This window comes from Phascolarctos cinereus, unplaced genomic scaffold (genome assembly GCF_003287225.1).
Source record: "Phascolarctos cinereus isolate Bilbo 61053 unplaced genomic scaffold, phaCin_HiC Scaffold_2;HRSCAF=192, whole genome shotgun sequence".
NCBI classification, from domain to species: Eukaryota; Metazoa; Chordata; class Mammalia; order Diprotodontia; family Phascolarctidae; genus Phascolarctos; species Phascolarctos cinereus.
The window spans coordinates 352,473,500-352,493,095 of record NW_027555625.1 but is presented as its reverse complement, the minus strand read 5'-3'; the positions used below and the strand labels follow the sequence as shown (position 1 = coordinate 352,493,095).

Sequence of the window (19,596 nt, the reverse complement as noted above, 5' to 3'; positions counted from 1 at the left end):
TGTTTGCCCCTAAGCACACCGCAAAGCCAGGAGACAGGAGAAAGAACGGACACACTTAGGGTTAGCAGTTACCCTCCTCTGGTCAGCTTCTCTAAGAGCCAGGCTATGGGGAGTTCAAAGGCTGCTGCTCCTCAGTACATCTGGGTACTTCTGGAAGTCTACCTGAGAAAAGACCACATTGTCTGCTGTTTTATAGGTTCAAAAATCTGGCCTATCAGTACCAGTCCATGTTTCCTACTTTGGAAGTGGATACAGAAGGACAGCTGAAGAAACTCAAGGTACAGATGCCGCGCCTGGGCTGTCTAAAGGTGACAGCAAAATGGGATGAATAATTCAATTCAAATTGAAAAGACCTAATCCAGTGCTTCTTAGCCTGGGACCTGTGAACTTGTTTTTAAAATATTTTGATAACTATATTTCAATATGATTGGTTTCCTTTGTAATCCTGTTTATTTTATTTTATGCATTAAAAAAAAATATTCTGAAAAACGGTTCATAGGCTTCACCAGACTGCCAAAGAGGTGCGTAACACACACACACACACACACACACACACACACACACACACACACACACACACACAAACAGTTAAGAACTCCTGATCTAGTCCAAGCTCATCATTTTACAGGTATGGAAACTGAGGCCCAGAAAGTAGCAGTGACTTAACCAAAGCCACATACTGTGCTATAAGAAATGATGAGTTCAGGAGCAGCTAGGTGGCACAGTGGATAGAGAACCGGCCCTGGATTCAGAAGGACTTGAGTTCAAATCCCATCTCAGACACATAACACTTACTAGCTGTGTGACCCTGGGCAAGTCACTTAACCCCACTGCCTAACCAAAAAAAAAAAAAAGGAAGAAAAAAAGAAATGATGAGTTCAGTGATCTAAAAGTGATCTCAGTGATGGAAAGATCTGCACAAAATAACAAGGAGTAAAATGAGCAGAACCAGGAGAACACTGTATACAGTAACAGCAATATTGTTTTAAGAGCAAATAGGCTGGATTTAGTATCAGAAGACCCGATCAAGAGACTGACTCAGTATTACTCATGTAACCTTGAATACTCTCTCTCTTACCCATTGGCCTCTATTTTCTGGTCTCTAAAAATAAGAGTTTTGAATTAGGTGGTCTCTCTAAGTCCCAGTTCTAATCCTAGAATCCTAAGAAGGCAGAGAAGTAAACATGGTAACACATATACCAATGGCTCCCTCCCAATAAGGTCTAGAGTCACGGTTTCTCATTTCTCTATGTTTCTGCTGGAAGAAAGTATTGTTGAGTTTTGAAGAAGTCAGGGCGGGAGGAGGGAGCCTTTTTGTGTGAGTGTGTGTGTGTGTGTGTACGTGAGGCAATTGGGGTTAAGTGACTTGCCCAGAGTCACACAGCTAGTAAATATCAAGTGACTGAGGCCAGATTTGAACTCAGGTCCTACTCACTCCAAAGCCAGAGCTCTATCCACTGTACCACCTAGCTGCCCCCGAGAGAACTTTTTCCTCTAAGTTGCTCATCATCTCCATTTCTGCTGGTACTGGCAGGTCTTTGCTGAAAGAATCAGACCCATGGTACGAGATGGAGTATATTTTATATATGAAGCACTCCATGGGCCCCCAAAGAAGATCCTTGTGGAAGGTGCCAATGCAGCCCTCCTCGATATTGACTTTGGTAAGTTAAGAATCCAGTGGAACCAGCTCAGGCCCAAAGTCATAGCTGGTATCTAGGGAACAGTTAGTTACTTAAGTGTCTGGCATGATTTAGAGAATGCTAGGCTAGAGACAGGGATAGGTTTCAATAAACAGAGGGCGAGATCACATTCAGGCATGGACAGGGGGATGCTGATTTCACAAGGTCATGGACAGGTAAGAGTAAAGTCGAACCCGTTTCTTTGATCTGCAGCTCAGAGGTGATGGTGGGGGAGCCCTAGAGCTGAGTAATGCTCTCTGAAGGTTTTCGTGAGGGTGGAGGATCTCAGGAGAGAAGTAGCCAAGGGAAAGCTGGAATGTCCATTCATTGTCCCCTATAGGAACAGAAGTGGATTAGGCTGAAGAATTCTTGGCTTCGATTTAGCACTTTTAACTCTCTAATCTGTCAGTAAATCACCTACCCCACCCCATTACTGAGCATTTTCTTTGAACCTCTCTAATGCACTGGTAGTTAAATCTTGTGTGTTAATGCCCAGAATATCCTCTCTCACCCTTTTCTATACTTTAAAGGCCACATCAAAATACCATTTTGTCCACAAAACTTTCCTTGATCTCCCCAGTCATCTATAACCCCTCAGACCTCACATCGCTGTTGGTTTTGTACTTATCTAATACACTTTTAATATATTGCTATGTTTACCTCCAGTTGTCTTTTACTCAGCTATGTTGTTGTTCAGTCCTTCAGTTGTGTCTGACTTTTCGTAACCCCATGGACCGTAGCACAACAGGCCCTTCTATCCTTCTCTATCTCCTTAAGTCTGTCCAAGCTCATGTTAATTGCTTCCATGACACTATCTATCTAGCTCATCCTCTGCCATCCCCTTTTCCTTTTGCTTTCAATCTTTCCCAACATCAGAGTCTTTCCCAATGAGTCCTGTCTTCTCATTATGTGGCCAAAGTATTTAAGCTTCAGCTTCTATATTTGACCTTCCAGTGAATAGCCTGAACTAATTTTTTTAAGTACTGACTGATTTGATCTCCCTGATGTCCAAAGGACTCTCAAAAGTCTTCCTCAACACCACATTTTGAAAGCATTGATGCTGAGGTCCTCAGGTTTCCTTCTAGTCCAACTCTCATAGCCAAATATTACTACTGGAAAAGACACAGCTTTGAGCACGTGGACCTTTGTCAGCAAGGGGATGTCTCTGCTTCTTAGTATGCTGTCCAGGTTTGCCATAGCTTTCCTCCCAAGGAACAAGTGTCTTTTAATTGCATAAGGAAAACAGGGGCACCTCAAATGTCATTAGTTGAAATCTCTTGTCTCTTTCAGGTACCTACCCCTTCGTGACCTCGTCTAACTGCACCATCGGGGAAGTATGCACAGGGTTGGGGATCCCGCCACAGAATGTGGGAGAGGTATTTGGCGTGGTTAAGGCCTATACCACCCGCGTGGGAATTGGTGCCTTTCCTACTGAACAAATCAATGTAAGTCTGCCATTTCAACCATCTAGCTTATCTTACTGAGAGTCTACTGAGTACCATGAGATCATAATATGTAGAGCTGGATGGAAGGGACCTCAGAGATCATTTAGTCCTACTAGGTGGTGCAGTAGATAGAGTGCTGGGCCTAAGAGTCAGGAAGACCTGAGTTCAAATCCAGCCTCCAACACATTAGCTATGTCACCCTAGGTGAGTCACTTAACCCTGTTTGCCTCACTTTCCTCATCTGTAAATGAGCTAGAGCAGGAAACGGCAAACCACTCCAGTACCCTTGCCAAGAAAATCTCAAATGAGGTCACAAAGAGTCAGACTGAACAACAACAACAGTATTCTATAGATGAAGAAACTGAGACCCAGAGATGTTTCCTTTAATCAGACAAGTAATAAGTAGAAAAGCCGGTACTGATTAGATATCACTTCCTTTCAGTAGGTCTCGGTTTTCTCATCTATAAAGTAGCATCTTGCCTCCCTCACAGGGCTGTTTTAAGGACCCAAGAGAAAAGGAGTATGAATGTGCTTTGTAAAATGGTAGTCCTGCATAAACAGGAGAGACTTATTGGGCTATGTGCATTATTGCTCTACATAAGAAGTCTAACTCACAGTCCTGGCCCCCAAGAACCTGAGGACTGACTTGACTTTCATGTCCCAAACAATGTCAAAACAAGAAGAAAGTGAAATGGACTACAAAGAGCCCCAGACTTAGAGTCAGGAGACCCAAGTCCCGATCACGCATCTGCGACTTATCCAAGCAGCCCTAGGAAAGACTCACTCCATCTCTCAGGATCTCTGTTTCTTCAATGGTAAAAGGAGGGAGTCGGGCTAGATGATCTCCAAGGTCCAAATGTTCTTTGATTCTAAATCCATGGGGCTGAACTGGGACAAAAACCAGAAACCCTCGCCTATGCACAGTGAACAAGTCTTTGAGTTGCAGCTTCCGATGTCTGTGAGGTGGTGGACAGAACACTGAGCCTGGAGTCAGGACAGACCTGAGTTCATATTGAATCTCAAGCACTTAGTAGTTGTGTGATCCTGGGCCAGTCACATAACCTCTGTTTCCCTCAGTTTCTTCATTTGTAAAATGGGGATAATAACAGCACTACTTACCAAGTTGACTGTGAGTTTCAAATGAGATAATATCTGTAAAGTGACTAGCACAGTCCATAGCACATAATCAGTTGCATCTGATTCTTCGTGACCCCTTTGGGCGTTTTCTTAGTAAAGATACTGGTTTGCCATTTTCTTCTCCAGCTCATTTTACAGATGAGGAAACTAAGGCAAGCTGGGTTAAGTGACTTGCCCCGGGTCCCATAGCTAGTAAGTATCTGAGACCAGATTTGAACTCAAGAAAAGGAATCTTCCTGAGTCTAGGTCTAGCGCTGTATCCACTGCACCACACAGCTGCCCTCTACATGGTGCAGGATATTGTAAAAATGTCAGTGTGGGAAGCATTCTAATGCAGTGGAAGGGATCCAGAGTCTGCAAATTACCAGCTGTGCAAGACTTGTAGATTAGTCATTTCCTCTTAACCTCTGTTTCTTCCTCTATAAAATGAAGGTACTAACAGTTGTACCATCTGCTTCCCAGTGCAATAGTGAAGAAAATTTTAGAGAGCCACAGAAATGTTAGCTATTGTAATTAGAATGTTAAGAGGACCCTGTCAGACTCCTCGGGGACTCTGACCAGTCCCACATCTGGGAGAGGGAAGAAGGGCAGCAACACCCCAGGTGTTTTACCCAGCCATTCATCAGGGAGTCTGGGGGAAGAACACATCATTCCTGCCATCAGGGATCTCATAGTTTTGAAACATAGTCATAAATGTAAAAGAGTAAACAGGACAAGAAAAGGGATAATTATGGCAGTGTGGGAAGAACTCAGGCTAGGAAGGAAACCCCCAGCTCTGCCACTAACTTGCTTCGTGAACTTGGTCCTGGCTCTTAAAATTATAGAATCTCGGAGCTGGAAGGGACCCAACCCATATCTCAGCAAGAATCCCTTCTACGACATCCCAGACAACTGGCCCTCCAGCTTTCACTGGACAAGCTTTGGTGATGCCAAACTCAGCACCTCGCCAGGCACTCACTCTGGTTCACCTGGACATGTCCAACTGTTCAAAGTTTTTCTTTTCTATCAAGCTGAAATAGACCTCTGTATATACTTCTGCCCTCTGGGGGCAAAGAGAACAAATGAAATTCCTCTTCGGTGTATTATTTTAAGATTGCTATCATGTTCTCCCTAAGTCTTTTCTTTTTAAGCTAAATATACCTAGTTCCTGAAACTGATCTGAACTTGGCATGGTATTGAGTCTAGCAGCTCCCCTCTGTGTGGGCACTGGAGTAAATAACCTTGAAAATTCTCTGCACTGGTATTCAAGAGTTCTGTGAATTAAGTGTTAAATTTAAGGGGTTCCCACTCTGAAGCCGGAAAGTAAAGAGATAACGTTGGGATGGAATAGTCCAGGATGTCTTCACGGACAAAGTGGGAACTGAGCTGGGTCTTGAAGGATGAGTGTTTTAACTGGGCAGAGAGGAAAGAATAGAGGCATAAATCAGCATCATTAAATCTCCCTTCTCTTTGTGCAGGAAATTGGAGACCTGTTACAGAATCGAGGCCATGAGTGGGGAGTGACCACAGGCAGAAAGCGGCGCTGTGGCTGGTTAGACCTTATGATTCTGAGATACGCGCACATGATCAATGGATTTACTGCGTAAGTAATCATTCCCTGATAAGCATCTAGTCTTTGTTCAGTCCTGTACTAGGCCACACTGGGAAGAAGACTGAGAAAGAACAACCCTAGGTAGCACCTAGGGAATTTCACAGTCTGAGGTATTAGGGAAGCCAGTCAGTCAATGAACACCTACTGTGTGCCAGGCACTCTGCTATGGGCCAAGGATACAAAAAAAAGGAGCTCACATTTTAAGGGGAAGGTCAACATGCAAAACAAATTGTAAATATAAGATATGTGTGTTTGTACATATACATACATAGATACACAGATATGTATCATAGGTAGACACATACACATCCATATACATAATGAAAATGGAAGTTACTCTCAGAGGGAAGACACTAGCAGCTGGAGGGACCAGGGAAGGCCTCTCTCGGAAGGTAGCATCCCAGCTGAGCCTTGAAGGAAGCCAGAGAAGCCAGAAGGAAGATCATTCCAGGTGTGGGGGACAGACAGGGAAAAGGCTCAGTTGGGAGTCTTGTGCAAGGAACAAGCAAGTAGGCCAGTATAGCTGGACTGCAGTGTATGGAGGTGACTCAAGTGTAAGAACACTAGAAAGACAGGAAGAAGCAGATTTTACAAAGTACTTTCCTCACAATACACCTGTGAGGTATCTAGTTCTTGCATTATTATAATTATTCCCATTTTAAAGACAGTGAAATTGAGCCTCAGAGAAGAAAAGTAACTTGCCCAAGGTTACACATTTCATAAGCAGTGGAGACCCCTGAGTGCAGTGCTCTTTCCAGTATATCATGCTCCCTCATAGGACCATTATCCAATGATGATATTCTTCCGGTAGAAAGATGAGCACTGGGATTAGGTTCACTTCTTTGATTTGTTCAGCCATCTCCAACAGCATTCTCAAACAGCGTTTTATAAGATGCTGTTCATTGCTGTGGATAGGGCTGGGCAGAGAATGTTAACATTTTCAACATTAGCACTATATTCCCCTCTAAAGGTCAAATGTTAATTATATCATATGTATGTATAATTTTGTTATAGGTATGAAATATTTATATTATTAGTATAATTATATTGCATATGAAAATTAGATTTATTATATTACTGATATATGTATGAAAAATACCTAAAGTGAAAGTTTTTTGCATTAAAATTTGCTTAATTTCCTCTATTTTGCTCCACAATTTCTCTAAATCCCCTTTTCACCCAGAATATCCAGATCCCCATTCTCCTGCACAAGCTTGTATAGATTTCAACCTCCTAATTTTCAATGGCCAATTGAGTTTGGGAAACATTCTATAAATTTTACTGAGCACTGTGCTGTGTACAGCACAGTGCTAGGCACGATGGAGGAGAAACATTGTTCGTGACCCACAGATAGTGGTCATAGCCCAGCTAGGAAAACAATATTTACACAGGTAAAAAATGAAATTTGAAAACAAGACAATGGAAGAGGGGCCCTTTTCTGGGCATTACTTTCCTAATCTGTAAAATGGGGATCCCTTACAGACCTACTTTAGAGTTGTGGGGAAATTGCTTTGTCAACTTTAAAGCATTATATGAGCTATTAATATTGTAATATTTGGTTATATACCATTTTCTCAAATATTTTGGTTTTGAATAGGCTGGCATTAACCAAACTGGATATCTTGGATGCCCTAGATGAGATTAAAATTGGTGTTTCATACAAACTGAATGGAAAAAGAATTCCGTACTTTCCAGGTAAGTTAGAGTATACCATGGTTGCCTTCCTAGTCAGCTCTCCTTCCTAAATGATGTGCATCACCTTCCCTGTTGGCTTTGTCAGAATTTGGGGCAGAGTTTGGGGCAGACCTTCATTAAAGGTTCTTTAGAAAGGCATCTTTTCCGTTCCTTCAGTCCCTAAAATTTGACACAAGAATTTTGATTATTATGGTCTGATTATGAGCCACTGAGACACACTGCCTTGCAAAATAATAAATAGGACTACGGTGAGATAGATCTGCTTGCACCGCAGCGCAGTCATTTAAGCAACAGGACATGGTAGAGAATACACTGGCCCAGGAATCAGGGGGCCAGAGTTCAAAGTCTCACTGTGCAATTTCCTCTCTGTAACCTCTGATAAGTCATTTCCCTTCTATGAGATTGTCTTCTCCTCTGTAAATCACAGTATTTGCTTGCTAGGAAGATTAAATAACATGGTATGTGTAAAATGTTTGGTAAACCACGGAATCAATTTTAGGAGGGACAGTGCCAAATTAGAGATTTCTGGAGAGGACATCTAGGACAAGGGAGGGACTACAGATCGTCCTACCGGAAGCTCAGTCAAAGAAGCTGGGGCTCTGTAGCCTGGAAGAGAGAAGACGCACGGTGGACGTGATTGCTATCTTGAGTATATGAAAGGTTGTTATAGAGAAGAGAGATTAAACTTGTTTAGCCCCAGAGGGCAGAACTTGTAAGACATCTGCGGCAAGGAAGATTTGGGCTTAACATGAAGGAGGGCATAGCAATTGAAGCTGTCCAAAAGTGGAATGGATTGCTAGGGAATTGGTGGATTCCATGTCACTCTTTCCAGGGAAGCAGGACAACCATTTGTCAGGGTTGTTGCCAAGGAGATTATTGTTCAGGTAAGGACTGAACTAGATCATCTTGGCGGTCTTGTCCAACCCCAAGATCCTATGATTTGCTTTTTTTAATTGGACCTATGATTGTGTAGGAATTCCTTTCACCAATGCTTACGTCACTGAGAGATTATATGCCAGTATGTGTCAGAGAAAGGACTTGAACCCAGGTCTTCCTGACCCTGAGGACAACTTCCTACTCACTACTTCTTACTGTGGTTATTATCAGCTAGAAATAGAACAACAGAAGTCTGGGACTGAGTGGCAAGAGACCTAGGTTCTATTTCTAACTCTTTCTGCTTTCTAGTCGTGTAACATTGGACAGTTCTTTTCAGGTTTCTGAGTCTCAGAAACCTCTGATGAAGACGAAGGATAATACATGCCTGCCTGCCTCCTTATCTCATTCATTCATTCATCAGTCATTCATTAAACATTTGTAAGCACCTGTTGAAATTGCAACGGGTATTGAAAGAAATACGCATGTGAATGCCCTTTGGAAAGTGAAGGACTGCTATAAATAATTTCATACAGTAAGGAGCTTTTCCATGGATAACTTAAAATCTTTTGATTTTACCAAAATGGACAGGTCCCATTCTTTTTTTTTTTTTTAAGGCACACAACTGTCCTTGGTTTAAAGAAAAAGAGGCAGAATAGTATGTATAGTGGAAGGCTGCCAGAACTGGGAGACAAGAGAGTCCCATTCTGCTCTGCTACTAACTTACTGCATGCCCTTGGACAAGTCATTTCCTGCCCCTGGGCCTCAGTTTCCCTCTCTGTACAATGAAGAGGTTGCACTAAATGATCTCTAAAATCCCTCCTGGCTATGACACACTGAGTCTGTATTTCACCATGATGCTACTTCTTTCCCACTGCCCTATTTTCGCTTTGTCCCCTCTTACACACAACACCTTCTACCCAGCTTTCTTCAGCTAGCTGATCACCCTTTGCTGCTGTGCTCAGAGCAGGCTGTATTTAGAGAGTGGAAGCCTTAGGTTGTCCCCTCCCCCCCAATCCCACCTCCAGCCTCATCTGTGTTCTGGTTCATTATCTGAGCCCTCTGGCACTGTAACCTGAGTTGCCTTGTGCTTTTGAGTGGATGGACACTACCTGGGCCTCATGGGAAACAGAAGTGTCAGCCTGGTTATTATCTTTAACCCCTACTGCCTCTTGGAGGAATGAAGAAGCAGTGAAAGGGGGTGACTAAAGATGATACCAGAATATATGAATGCTGATCACAACTGCTCTATGACTGAGTAGATAAATCCCACAAAATTGCCTAAAGCCAAAGACATTGAGTGACCTACCCAGAGTCACACAGCTATCATCAAAGGTGAGATTTAAACTAAGGTCTGCCTTCCTCTCCTTCTACTAGGCCACACCGTACACTGTATAAAAAATGATACCACAACAATACCTACCTTTCTAAAGCATTTTAGGGTTTACACATTTTCTTCAGAACAGTCCTGAGTAACAGCAGTCTGTATAGCTATTACTATCCACATTTAACAAATAAATTGAGACCCAGAGAAGTCAGATGAATTGTTCATGGTTACACAACTATTATTACATAATACTTCACATTTACATAACACTTAAGGGTTTAGAAAGTGCTTTCCTCACAGCATTCCCGTAAGGTAGATAACACACATATCATTTGACAGATGAGGAAATTGAAGCTGGAACAGAGCGCCAGCACTCAGAGCCCTGTGACTCCCTCCTCCATTCACAGAGAGAATAAACAGGGCAGGCTTGTAGCCAGGTAACCCTGGAACACAACACCAAAATAAAGGATCACATGATAAGTACAGTAGAGAAGTGATCCTAAAGGTTGTCTGAATATTGTTTCTGGGAATCTATCAGTACAGCCCTTGAGGTCTCCAGAAGGAGACAGGCCAAGTGGGGGATAGGATCAAAATTTATAGAGCCAAAATCATCTTCCTTATTCATATACCTGGTCATCATTACAGTAATAACAACTCAGCAGACATACACACAGAGCTCTGCCTGTCTCTCTACTCAAAAATTGTCCACGGTTCTCTATTGCTCACTTTAAAATTAAAGCTTGTTTGTGAGGCATCCAAGATCCTCCACAATCTGAGGCCATGCTCACTTCCAGCCTTATCTCTCATATTCTTCTCGAGAGTTTATGCTCCAGCACCATTCACTGACCCTGAACATGACTTGTACATGCCACCAATGTGTCTTTATCCTGTCTTTGCCTTCCACTATTATATTCCTAGCTCTCTTCTAAAGCATAGCTCAAATGCTAACTCCTCTTTGAAGCCTTTCCTCCTCTTCCCCATAACCAGGTTTTTCTGAAACCACCCCCACTTGTCAGACTACACACATACACACACACACACACACAATTTTAGCCTGGTACCATCATACCTAGTTCACTATTATTCAATTGCTATTTCCTAATCATTCTCCACAATTTGTTTAGCCATTCCCCTATTGATGGGGATCCCCCTAATAATCCAATTCTTTGCCACTACAAAAAGAAATGCTAAAATATTTTTGTACATATAGGTCCTTTCCATTTTTCTTTTATCTCTTTGGGATAGAGACCTAGTAGTGGTACTACTAGAATATAAATTGGTTCCAAAGGAGATTTGTGTTACCTTGTTACACTGCGAGTTCCCTGTCTCTGGAGTTATACAAGGAGGCTGAATAACCTCACTATGACAGGGGATGTAGAAGGGACTCCTTCATTGGGTGGGAAGTTTGCCCTTTGATTCTGTGACTATGAGATGCGATGAATCCATGTTTTTTCCCCTAGCTAATCAGGAAATACTTCAGAAGGTGGAAGTGGAGTATGAAACCATGCCTGGATGGAAAACAGATACAACTGGGGCCAGAAAATGGGAAGACCTCCCTCCTAAGGCTCAGAATTACATCCGGTTTGTGGAGAATCACATTGGCGTAGCAGGTGGGGTTTTTTTTTTTAACTTTTAGGCAGTTGGGGTTAAGTGACTTGCCCAGGGTCACACAGCTAGTGTCAAGTGTTTGGTTTGAGGCCGGATTTGAACTCAGGTCCTCCTGACTTCAGGGCTGGTGTTCTGTCCACTGCACCACCTAGCTGCCCCAGCAGGTGTGTTTTTATTGGGTCATTTCAGTCACTTCCAACTCTTCCTAACCCCATTTTGGGGTTTTCTTGGCAAAGATACTAGAGTGGTTTGCCAGTTCCTTCTCATTTTACAGTTAAAGGAACTAGGCAAACAGGGTTAAGTGACTTTGCCAGGGTCACACACACACAGTCTGAGCACAGATTTGAACTCATGAAGATGAGTCTTTCTGATTCTCCGCAGCATCATTTAGCTGCCCTGCACTACTTGTCTGGTTGGGACGCACCCACCAGGTCTGTCCTGGACACTAGGCACACTCAGATCTCCTCAAGTGCTGACCTATGTTGTAATTAAAATGGTCTGGGATGATGGGACAGACAGTGATGGAATGTAAAAATCTGAAATGTAAGCTGTGTGGGGTTTTTTGAAAAAGAAACAGAGAGTTGGAAAGAGCCCTGGTCTGGATATCAGCAGGCATGGAGTCTGCTCCTGTTTGTGCCACTGATTTTCTGGGTGATCTTGAGCAAATTGTTTTAACCTCTGAGTCTCATTTTCCTCATATAAAATGGAAGGATAAAATAAGAGGACAATCATATCTACTTCACTTATTGTGAAGCTCAGGTGAGATCATACTTGTGAAAGTATAAAGCACTGAAAGAATGCCATCATTACCCATTTGTTGTTCAGTCACATCCAACTCTTTGTGACCCCATTTGGGGTTTTCTTTTTTTTTTTTTTCATTCCTTTTTTTTTCTTTTTAGCAACTGGGGTTAAATGACTTGCCCAGGGTCGTACTGCCAGTAAGTGTCAAGTGTTTGGTCTGAGGACAGATTTGAACTCAGGCTCTCCTGACTTCAGGGCCAGTGCTCTATCCACTGTGCCACCTAGCTGCCCCAATTTGGTGTTTTCTTGACAAAGATATTAGAGATTAGGAAAGATATTTTCATTTCCTTCTCCAACTCATTTTAGAAATGAAGAAAGTGAGGCAAACAGGGTTCAGTGACTTGCCCAGGGTCACACAGCTAGTAAGTGTCTGAGACTGGATTTGAACTCAGGTCCTCCTGACTCCAGGCCTGGCACTCTACTTACTATACCAGCTAGCCACATCATTAACCACAGTGGTATGTAAAAGGGAACAATTAATTTCAACTTGAAAGGTAACAGTAAAAAGACGCCGAGCTTGGAAACAGAATGCTCAAGCTTGAGCCCTGGAGCCCGTGTGTAGCATCTGTGCGACTAGATAAGTGACTTCAGTTCTCCGAGTCATCTCTCAGTTTTGTCATCTGTCAAGAGTCAATCAAACAAACATACGCTGTGTCTGCTATGAGTGAGGTTCTGTGGCAGGGTGCTGGGGATCCTAAGACAAAAGAGACCTTATCTTTAAGGTCTTCTATTTTGTCAGAGGGAACAAGACAAGTAAACATAAAGTATACACCAAATAATACAAAGCAACTAGGGGGAGGGGCGAGAAAATCAGAACGGGAAGACTTCGTGGAAGAGATGACGCCTGAACTGTGTCTTAGAGAAGGAGGTAGGGATTCTTAAGGCAGAGAAGAGTGAGCTCATTCCAGACAAAGGTCTGTGCAGATGTACAGAGGTGGGTGATACAAGGTCACGTGCAAGGAACAGGAGGAGAGTTTGTCTAGAATGAAGATGAGTAATGTAAAATAAGACTAGAAAAACCCTGGTTGACGATTTTGCATTTTATCCTAGCAATAATAGTGAGACATAGAAGGGTTTTTTTAGTAAAAGGATGACATGGTCAGATCTATGCTTTAGGAATATCGCTTTGGCAGGTGTGTGGAGTATAGACTGAAGAAAGAAGAGACGTGAGGCAGGGAGGTCAATTAGGAAGCTATCACAGTAGTCCAGGCAAGAAATTATGCACTTCAGCTAAGGTAGAGGTTGTATAAATAGAAGGAAGGGGAAATGTGGAGGTAGCATTGACAAGATTGGGCAATTGACTGTACATGGAGGTCAATGACAAGAGTCATGGCTGATGACTCAAGGATTGAGAACCTGGATACAATAACCCCTGGCATTATCTACTTTCCCTGCTTGTTAGGAAGAAAACACTCTGTAAAGTCCTAGAGAAGTTATCATTTTCAATATCATAATATTATTACTGTTATTGTTATTTCAAATCTTGATTTGTTTTTTGATCTAAAAAATCTTTTATGGCAGGGTGGAGATTAGAGGGAGGACTGATCAAAATGTTCTAACTAGGCTAATTTCGCCGTCCAGATTCATCAGGAAATAACAAGCAAATAATAATGAACAAAGTGTCGGGCATGATGGTACTGGGCCAAAGGTTAAGACAGGTCACAGTTAACAAGTGCTGTAGGTTACCAATAACTTTCCTCACATCTCAGTAAGGAAGGCAGGGCAAGTAACTTGCTCAAGGTCATAAAGCTAATAAATACCAGATCCAGGACTCGGAGTAAGCAATGACTTGCTCATTCACAGCATCTCAGTTGGAGAGGGCTTTGGGAAGCAAGGTGATACAATGGAAAGAATGCTGCATCTGCAGTCAGAGGACCTCTTGGAGAGCCCTGTTCCTCACTGTAACCAGTCTGTTCCTGGCTCTTGATGCAGACATTGCTGCCAGCTGCTTCTCTACCAGGGGATGCTGTTAGGATGCCAATGGAAAAATCTGAATCCTCTGACCACGCATGAGGGAGTGCAGGGAGGAGGCTGAAGCCGAAGATTCTCTTCCTTCCCCCCCTCCTCTGTTCCTCCTCCTCCCACTCCATCCTCCCCTCTTCCCACTCTAGCAATTTCTTCTCAGGATTGTTTGGCTGTAGAGCCAAGACAGGGGAGCACAGGCAGAACCTCAGCTGAGCTCTTCCAACCTTCCCCTCCAAACAACTTTATACAATCCCTCAAATCGAATTCTGGAGTGGCAGAGCCAACAAAAGGTCAAGGTGAGCCATTTTTCCAGCCCAAGACAACTTGGGAGGTCACCACAGATGGCCCAAAGTATAACACAGGCAGAAGCAGCACCACCACCCCAAAACCAGGAGCAGGCCTCAGCGGTGACTACAATGCAGGCAGCCGCAGCTTCAGGAGCTCCAAACCCATGGATAGTAAGGACGTGGGACAACTGGTCAGAAAGAGATCGTAGGGAATCCTTTGTTGGTAATAGGTACAGGACCCTGTTACCTTGCCCGTGTGCAGTTCTGGGCTGCAGCTCCACGGCTAAGTGGAGCACTAATGCTTTTGGCTGCAGGGGTACAGGGGACCTGGCCACAGTTCCACAGCCAAGAGGAGCACCAGCGTTTGCAACTGCAAGGAAGCAGGGGTCCTTCCTTGGTAAAGAGAAGAGCACAGGCCAGGAGAGTGGTCACCACATTTTTTTCTTGGATCATACCACCTTGGGAGCACTGAAAACTTACAGAGCCCCAGAACTAGCTCTGGAAATAGCAGGACGAAAAACCAGAAGCTTAGGACAATGCCCCCTCCACCCTAAGAGCAAAGCCCAACTTTAACATAAAGTTAAAAGTCAGGAAATAAGCTGGAAAAATGAGCGAACAACAACAACAAACAGAACCTGACCGTAAAAAGCTACCATGGTCACAGGGAAGTTCAAGACACAAACTCAGAAGAAGACAAGGATGTTGAACCAGCTACAAGCAAAGCCTCAAAGAAAAATGTGAATTGGACACAAGCCCAACAAAAATTCCTGAAAGAACTCAAGAAGGATTTTAAAACTCAAATAGGAATGGTAGAGGAAAACTTTGGAAAATAAATGATAGTGATGCAAGACAATTATGAAAAAAGAGTCAACAGTTTGGTAAAAGAGGCACAAAAAATATACTAAAGAATATATCACCTTAAGAAAACAGAATAAGCCAAATGTAAAAGAAGCACAAAAAATCCGCTGAAGAGAAAAACTCCTGAAAAAGCAGAATTGGCCAAATGGAAAAGGAGATACAAAAATTCACTGAAAAAATGAACTCCTCAAAAAGGAGAAATGCCAAATGGAAAAAGAGGAATGAAAGCTCACTGAGGATTGTTTGACTATAACTTTTGCTTGCCACTGGGTCCAGACCTCTTTGGTACTGAACTAGCTCCTGATTTTATACAGTAGCTCCCAGCTCCATGACCAGGCCCCTCAATCAATCAGAACAGACTACCTGTTGCTTGTCACTCCTGCTCATCCAGTAGCCTTCAAGGACTTTTCAAACTTATTCCGAAGTCTTTCATTGATTGACTGAGATGATGTTCTCACTTGGCTAAGGTATCAGGGGTTGGCATATTATTACTTACTTTAAAGTGAGGTGGGATAACTGAAAATCCCTGCTCCCTTACTCAAACTTTAATGTGCTATATAAGGGTCAGCTATCATTACTGCCCTTATACTCAATGCTTGTCAGACTACCTTAAAGGGATCCAGTTGATTTGATAATCAGAGAAAGGTAGAAAAAAGTATAAAGTCAGCAGTTTCCTTTGGTGCCACAAACTTTTCCCAAAAAGCGCCCCTTATTGTCCCTTTCAGACTCTTTTCCCCTACATTTTCTCCTCTTCAACCCTTATCTCCACCCCTGCCCTTCTAATGCCTCAAGTCCAGTTTGTCCGAGGAAAACATTTTATAAACTCATTTACCTGGAGAAGCTGAGGATTGAATATGCGATCCCTGCAGGAATTATATTTTTTAGGAAGTCAAGAGAAAGCAATGTTCAACCCAAAGGAACAAAGGCATAATTATGGGAAGAGGTTCTGAGAATTTCTCTCAGGGATCCATCTTTAGGTGAGTGCTGTTCAACATGTTTATCAAAGATTTAAATGCAAGTATATTTAGCATATTTGCAGATGTTACAGAGCTAAATGAAATAACTAATACATTGGGCAACTGAGTCAGGTTCCAAAATGATGCTGACCTGCTAGAACAAAGGTCAGGCTAGACTTATGCAATGAAATTTAACCAATGTAAAGTCCTCATTCAAAAATCATATACACAAATACAGAACAGAGGAAGTACATCTAAACAATTATTTGCACGAAAAAAAATTATTTGTGGTTTAAAGGTAAGAAGCAGCATGGTAAGATATAGAGATCTCCAAAATGGGAACCAAGTAGGTTACATTCTAGTTCCCATTCTACCACTAATTTAATGCATGACCCTGGGCAAGTCACTTCCTCTCTCTGGGCCTTCCTTTCCCTACTTGTAAAATGAGAAGGTTGGATTCAATGATATCTAAGATCTCTTCTGGCTTTAACATCCTGAATCTAAATTTTATTTTCCTGATGATTCATTGCCCAGACATCAGAGACTGGTGTCCATGATGCTACCTCTTCCTCAGTTCCCTTTGTGAACTCCTTCCTTCCTCACACATCCACCTCCTATCCAGCCTTCTTCAGCTAGCAGGCCACCCTTTGCTGCTATCCTGAGAACAAGCACGATTTATTTAAAAAATTTTTTTTTCCCCAATTACATGTTAAAACAATTTTTAAACTTTTTTTTAAGTTTTGAGTTCCAAAATCTATCCTTCCCTCCCTCTCCTCCCTCTTCCCTGAGACAGTAAGCAATCAGATATAGGTTACACATGTGTAATCATGTAAAATATTTCCATATTAATCATTTTGTACAAGAAGACTATAATAAAAGAAAAAGAATGAAAGTGAAAAATAGCATGCTTCAGTTGGTATTTAAACAATATCAGTTCTTCCTCTGGAGGCAGATGGTATGCTTCATCATTAGTCCTTTGGGATTGTCTTGGATCACTGGTATTGCTGAGAATAGCTAAGTCATTCATAGTTCTTCATCGTACAATATTGCTGTTACTGTGTACAACATTCTCCTGGTTCTGTTCACTTCACTTTGTATCAGTTCTTGTAAGTCTTTCCAAGTTTTTCGGAAATCATCCTGCTTGTCATTTCGTTTTCCTTTTTTGTATTTTATTTTTCCCAATTACATGTAAGAACAATTTCTAACATTTGTTTTTAAAATTCTGAGTTCCAAATTCTCTCCTTCTCTCTCTCTCCTCTCCCCCCCCACCATTGAAAAGGCACCACTTATCATTTCTTACAGCAAAACAATATTCCATTACAATCACATTACATAGCTTGTTTAGCCATTCCCCAGTTGATGGGCATCCCTTTGATTTCCAGTTCTTCGCCACCACAAAAGAAATGCTATAAATATTTTGTGCAAGTGCTATTTTTTAATTAATTAATTTTTAGTTTTCAACATTCACTTCCATAAGATTTTGAGTTCTAAACTTTCTCCCTCTCCCTCCTTCCCTCCCACCAAGATGGCATTTAATCTGATATAGGCTCTACATATACATTCATGTTAAAACATATTTTCACATTAGTCATGTTGTAAAGAACAATTAGAACAAATGGGAGGAACCACGAGAAAGAAGAAATGAAAAAAAAAAGAAAGCAAATAGTATGCTTCCATCTGCATTCAGACTCCATAGTTCTTTTTCTGCATGTGGATAGTATTTTCCATCATGAGACTTTTGGAGTTGTTTTAGATCCTTGCATTGCTGAGAAGAGCTAAGTCTACCAAAGTCAGTCATCGCACAGTGCCACTGTTACTGTGTACAATGTTCTCCTGGTTCTGTTCACTTCGCTCAGCATCAGTTCATACAAGTCTTTCCAGGTGTTTCTGAAGTCTGCCTGCTCATCATTTCTTATGGAACAACAGTATTCCATGACATTCAGATACCACAACTTGCTCAGCCATTCCCCATCCCCTCAACTTCCAGTTCTTTGCTACCATACAAAGAGCTACTATAAATATTTTTGTATATGTGGGTCCTTTTCCCATCTTTATGATCTCTTTGGGATACAGACCTAGAAGTGGTATTGCCGGGTCAAAGGGTATGGACAGTTTTATAGCCTTTTGGGCATAGTTCCAATTGTTCTCTAGAATGACTGGATCAGTTCACAATTCCACCAACAATACATTAGTGTTCCAATTTTCTCACATCTTCTCCAACATTTATCATTGTCCTGTTTTGTCATGTTAGCCAATCTGATAGGTGTGATGTGGCACCTCAGAGTTGTTTTGATTGAACGAGCACTATTTAAAGAGAAAAACTCTACACTGTCTCTATCCCTAAGTGACTGTTGAATTTTCAATATAAGCATTTACACCTCGGATATTGATAAATGCTAAAACTGAGGGCTTGACTTATTGTTTTGTTGATTGCCTAGACTTAAGAAAGTGATGGAGAAAAATGTTAATAATGCAAATTGAACTTAAAACTGGTTTGTACATACTTTTTTTTTCCTGAGAGTTAGTTATCAAAAATTTACCAGCACACCTATTGTTGGAACCTCTCTCTTTTGTCTAGAAAACCTAAGCATCATCTTTATTCAGCCGTCCTCTTTCATTGTTTCATTATTCCTCCATGAGGCAGTGAGGGGTTAAAGATAATAACTAGACTGACACTCCCATTTCCCAAGAAGACCAGGCAGCAGCCTTCCACTTGAAGGACCAACACAACTCAGGTTACAAGAGCTCCTGGCTTCAGAAAAATGGCAACTTGTCCCACAACCATTTCTATCTGAACTTCATTGAAAATTATAAAAATGAGATGATCATAATAGTTCACTACTCTATAGAGTTTTAAGATTTACAAAGCATTTTCGTGACAGCCTTGTACTACACAGAGTAGTAGCTCCATTTTACAGTTAAGGAAATTAATCTCTGAGGTCACTGAAATTCTGAGATTCTAACCTTATTCGATCTTGGTTAACAGTTATTCACAATCCTCCATATATAGCACTTTATTATGTTTAAAATCTGTTATTAAATCCTTCCTTAGTGGCATTAAGAATATTGCTTATCCTCCATTTTTCTCCCATTTTAGTTTTTTAATGAAATGTAAAAATTATAGCATGTTTAAAATTAATTTGTCTTTTGTTTGCTCTAATAACTATTTGTTATTTTGTGTCTTTCAGTTAAGTGGGTTGGTGTTGGAAAATCAAGAGAATCCATGATTCAGCTGTTTTAAACAGAGAAAGAACTTCAGTCCTGAGAAGCACAATTCAATAGTCATCTGTTCCCCAAGGCCACAGAAGTTATTCTGTTACTGATCAGACTAAATTGAAAAGATTATGAAAAAAATAAAAAACATATTTTCTGTA

At 41.7% G+C, this 19,596-nt stretch overlaps 1 protein-coding gene across 1 annotated transcript in view; it reads left to right on the top strand.

Annotated features, from left to right (window-relative positions):
* Positions 1–19,596, top strand: part of ADSS1 (adenylosuccinate synthase 1) — an 89,957-nt gene extending 70,361 nt beyond the window's left edge. Inside the window, 7 exon segments of the mRNA XM_020979480.2 lie at positions 197–278; positions 1,535–1,661; positions 2,970–3,124; positions 5,719–5,843; positions 7,450–7,547; positions 11,208–11,357; positions 19,411–19,596. Of these exon segments, the coding sequence (XP_020835139.1) occupies positions 197–278; positions 1,535–1,661; positions 2,970–3,124; positions 5,719–5,843; positions 7,450–7,547; positions 11,208–11,357; positions 19,411–19,463 (790 nt within the window). The 3' untranslated portion in view covers positions 19,464–19,596.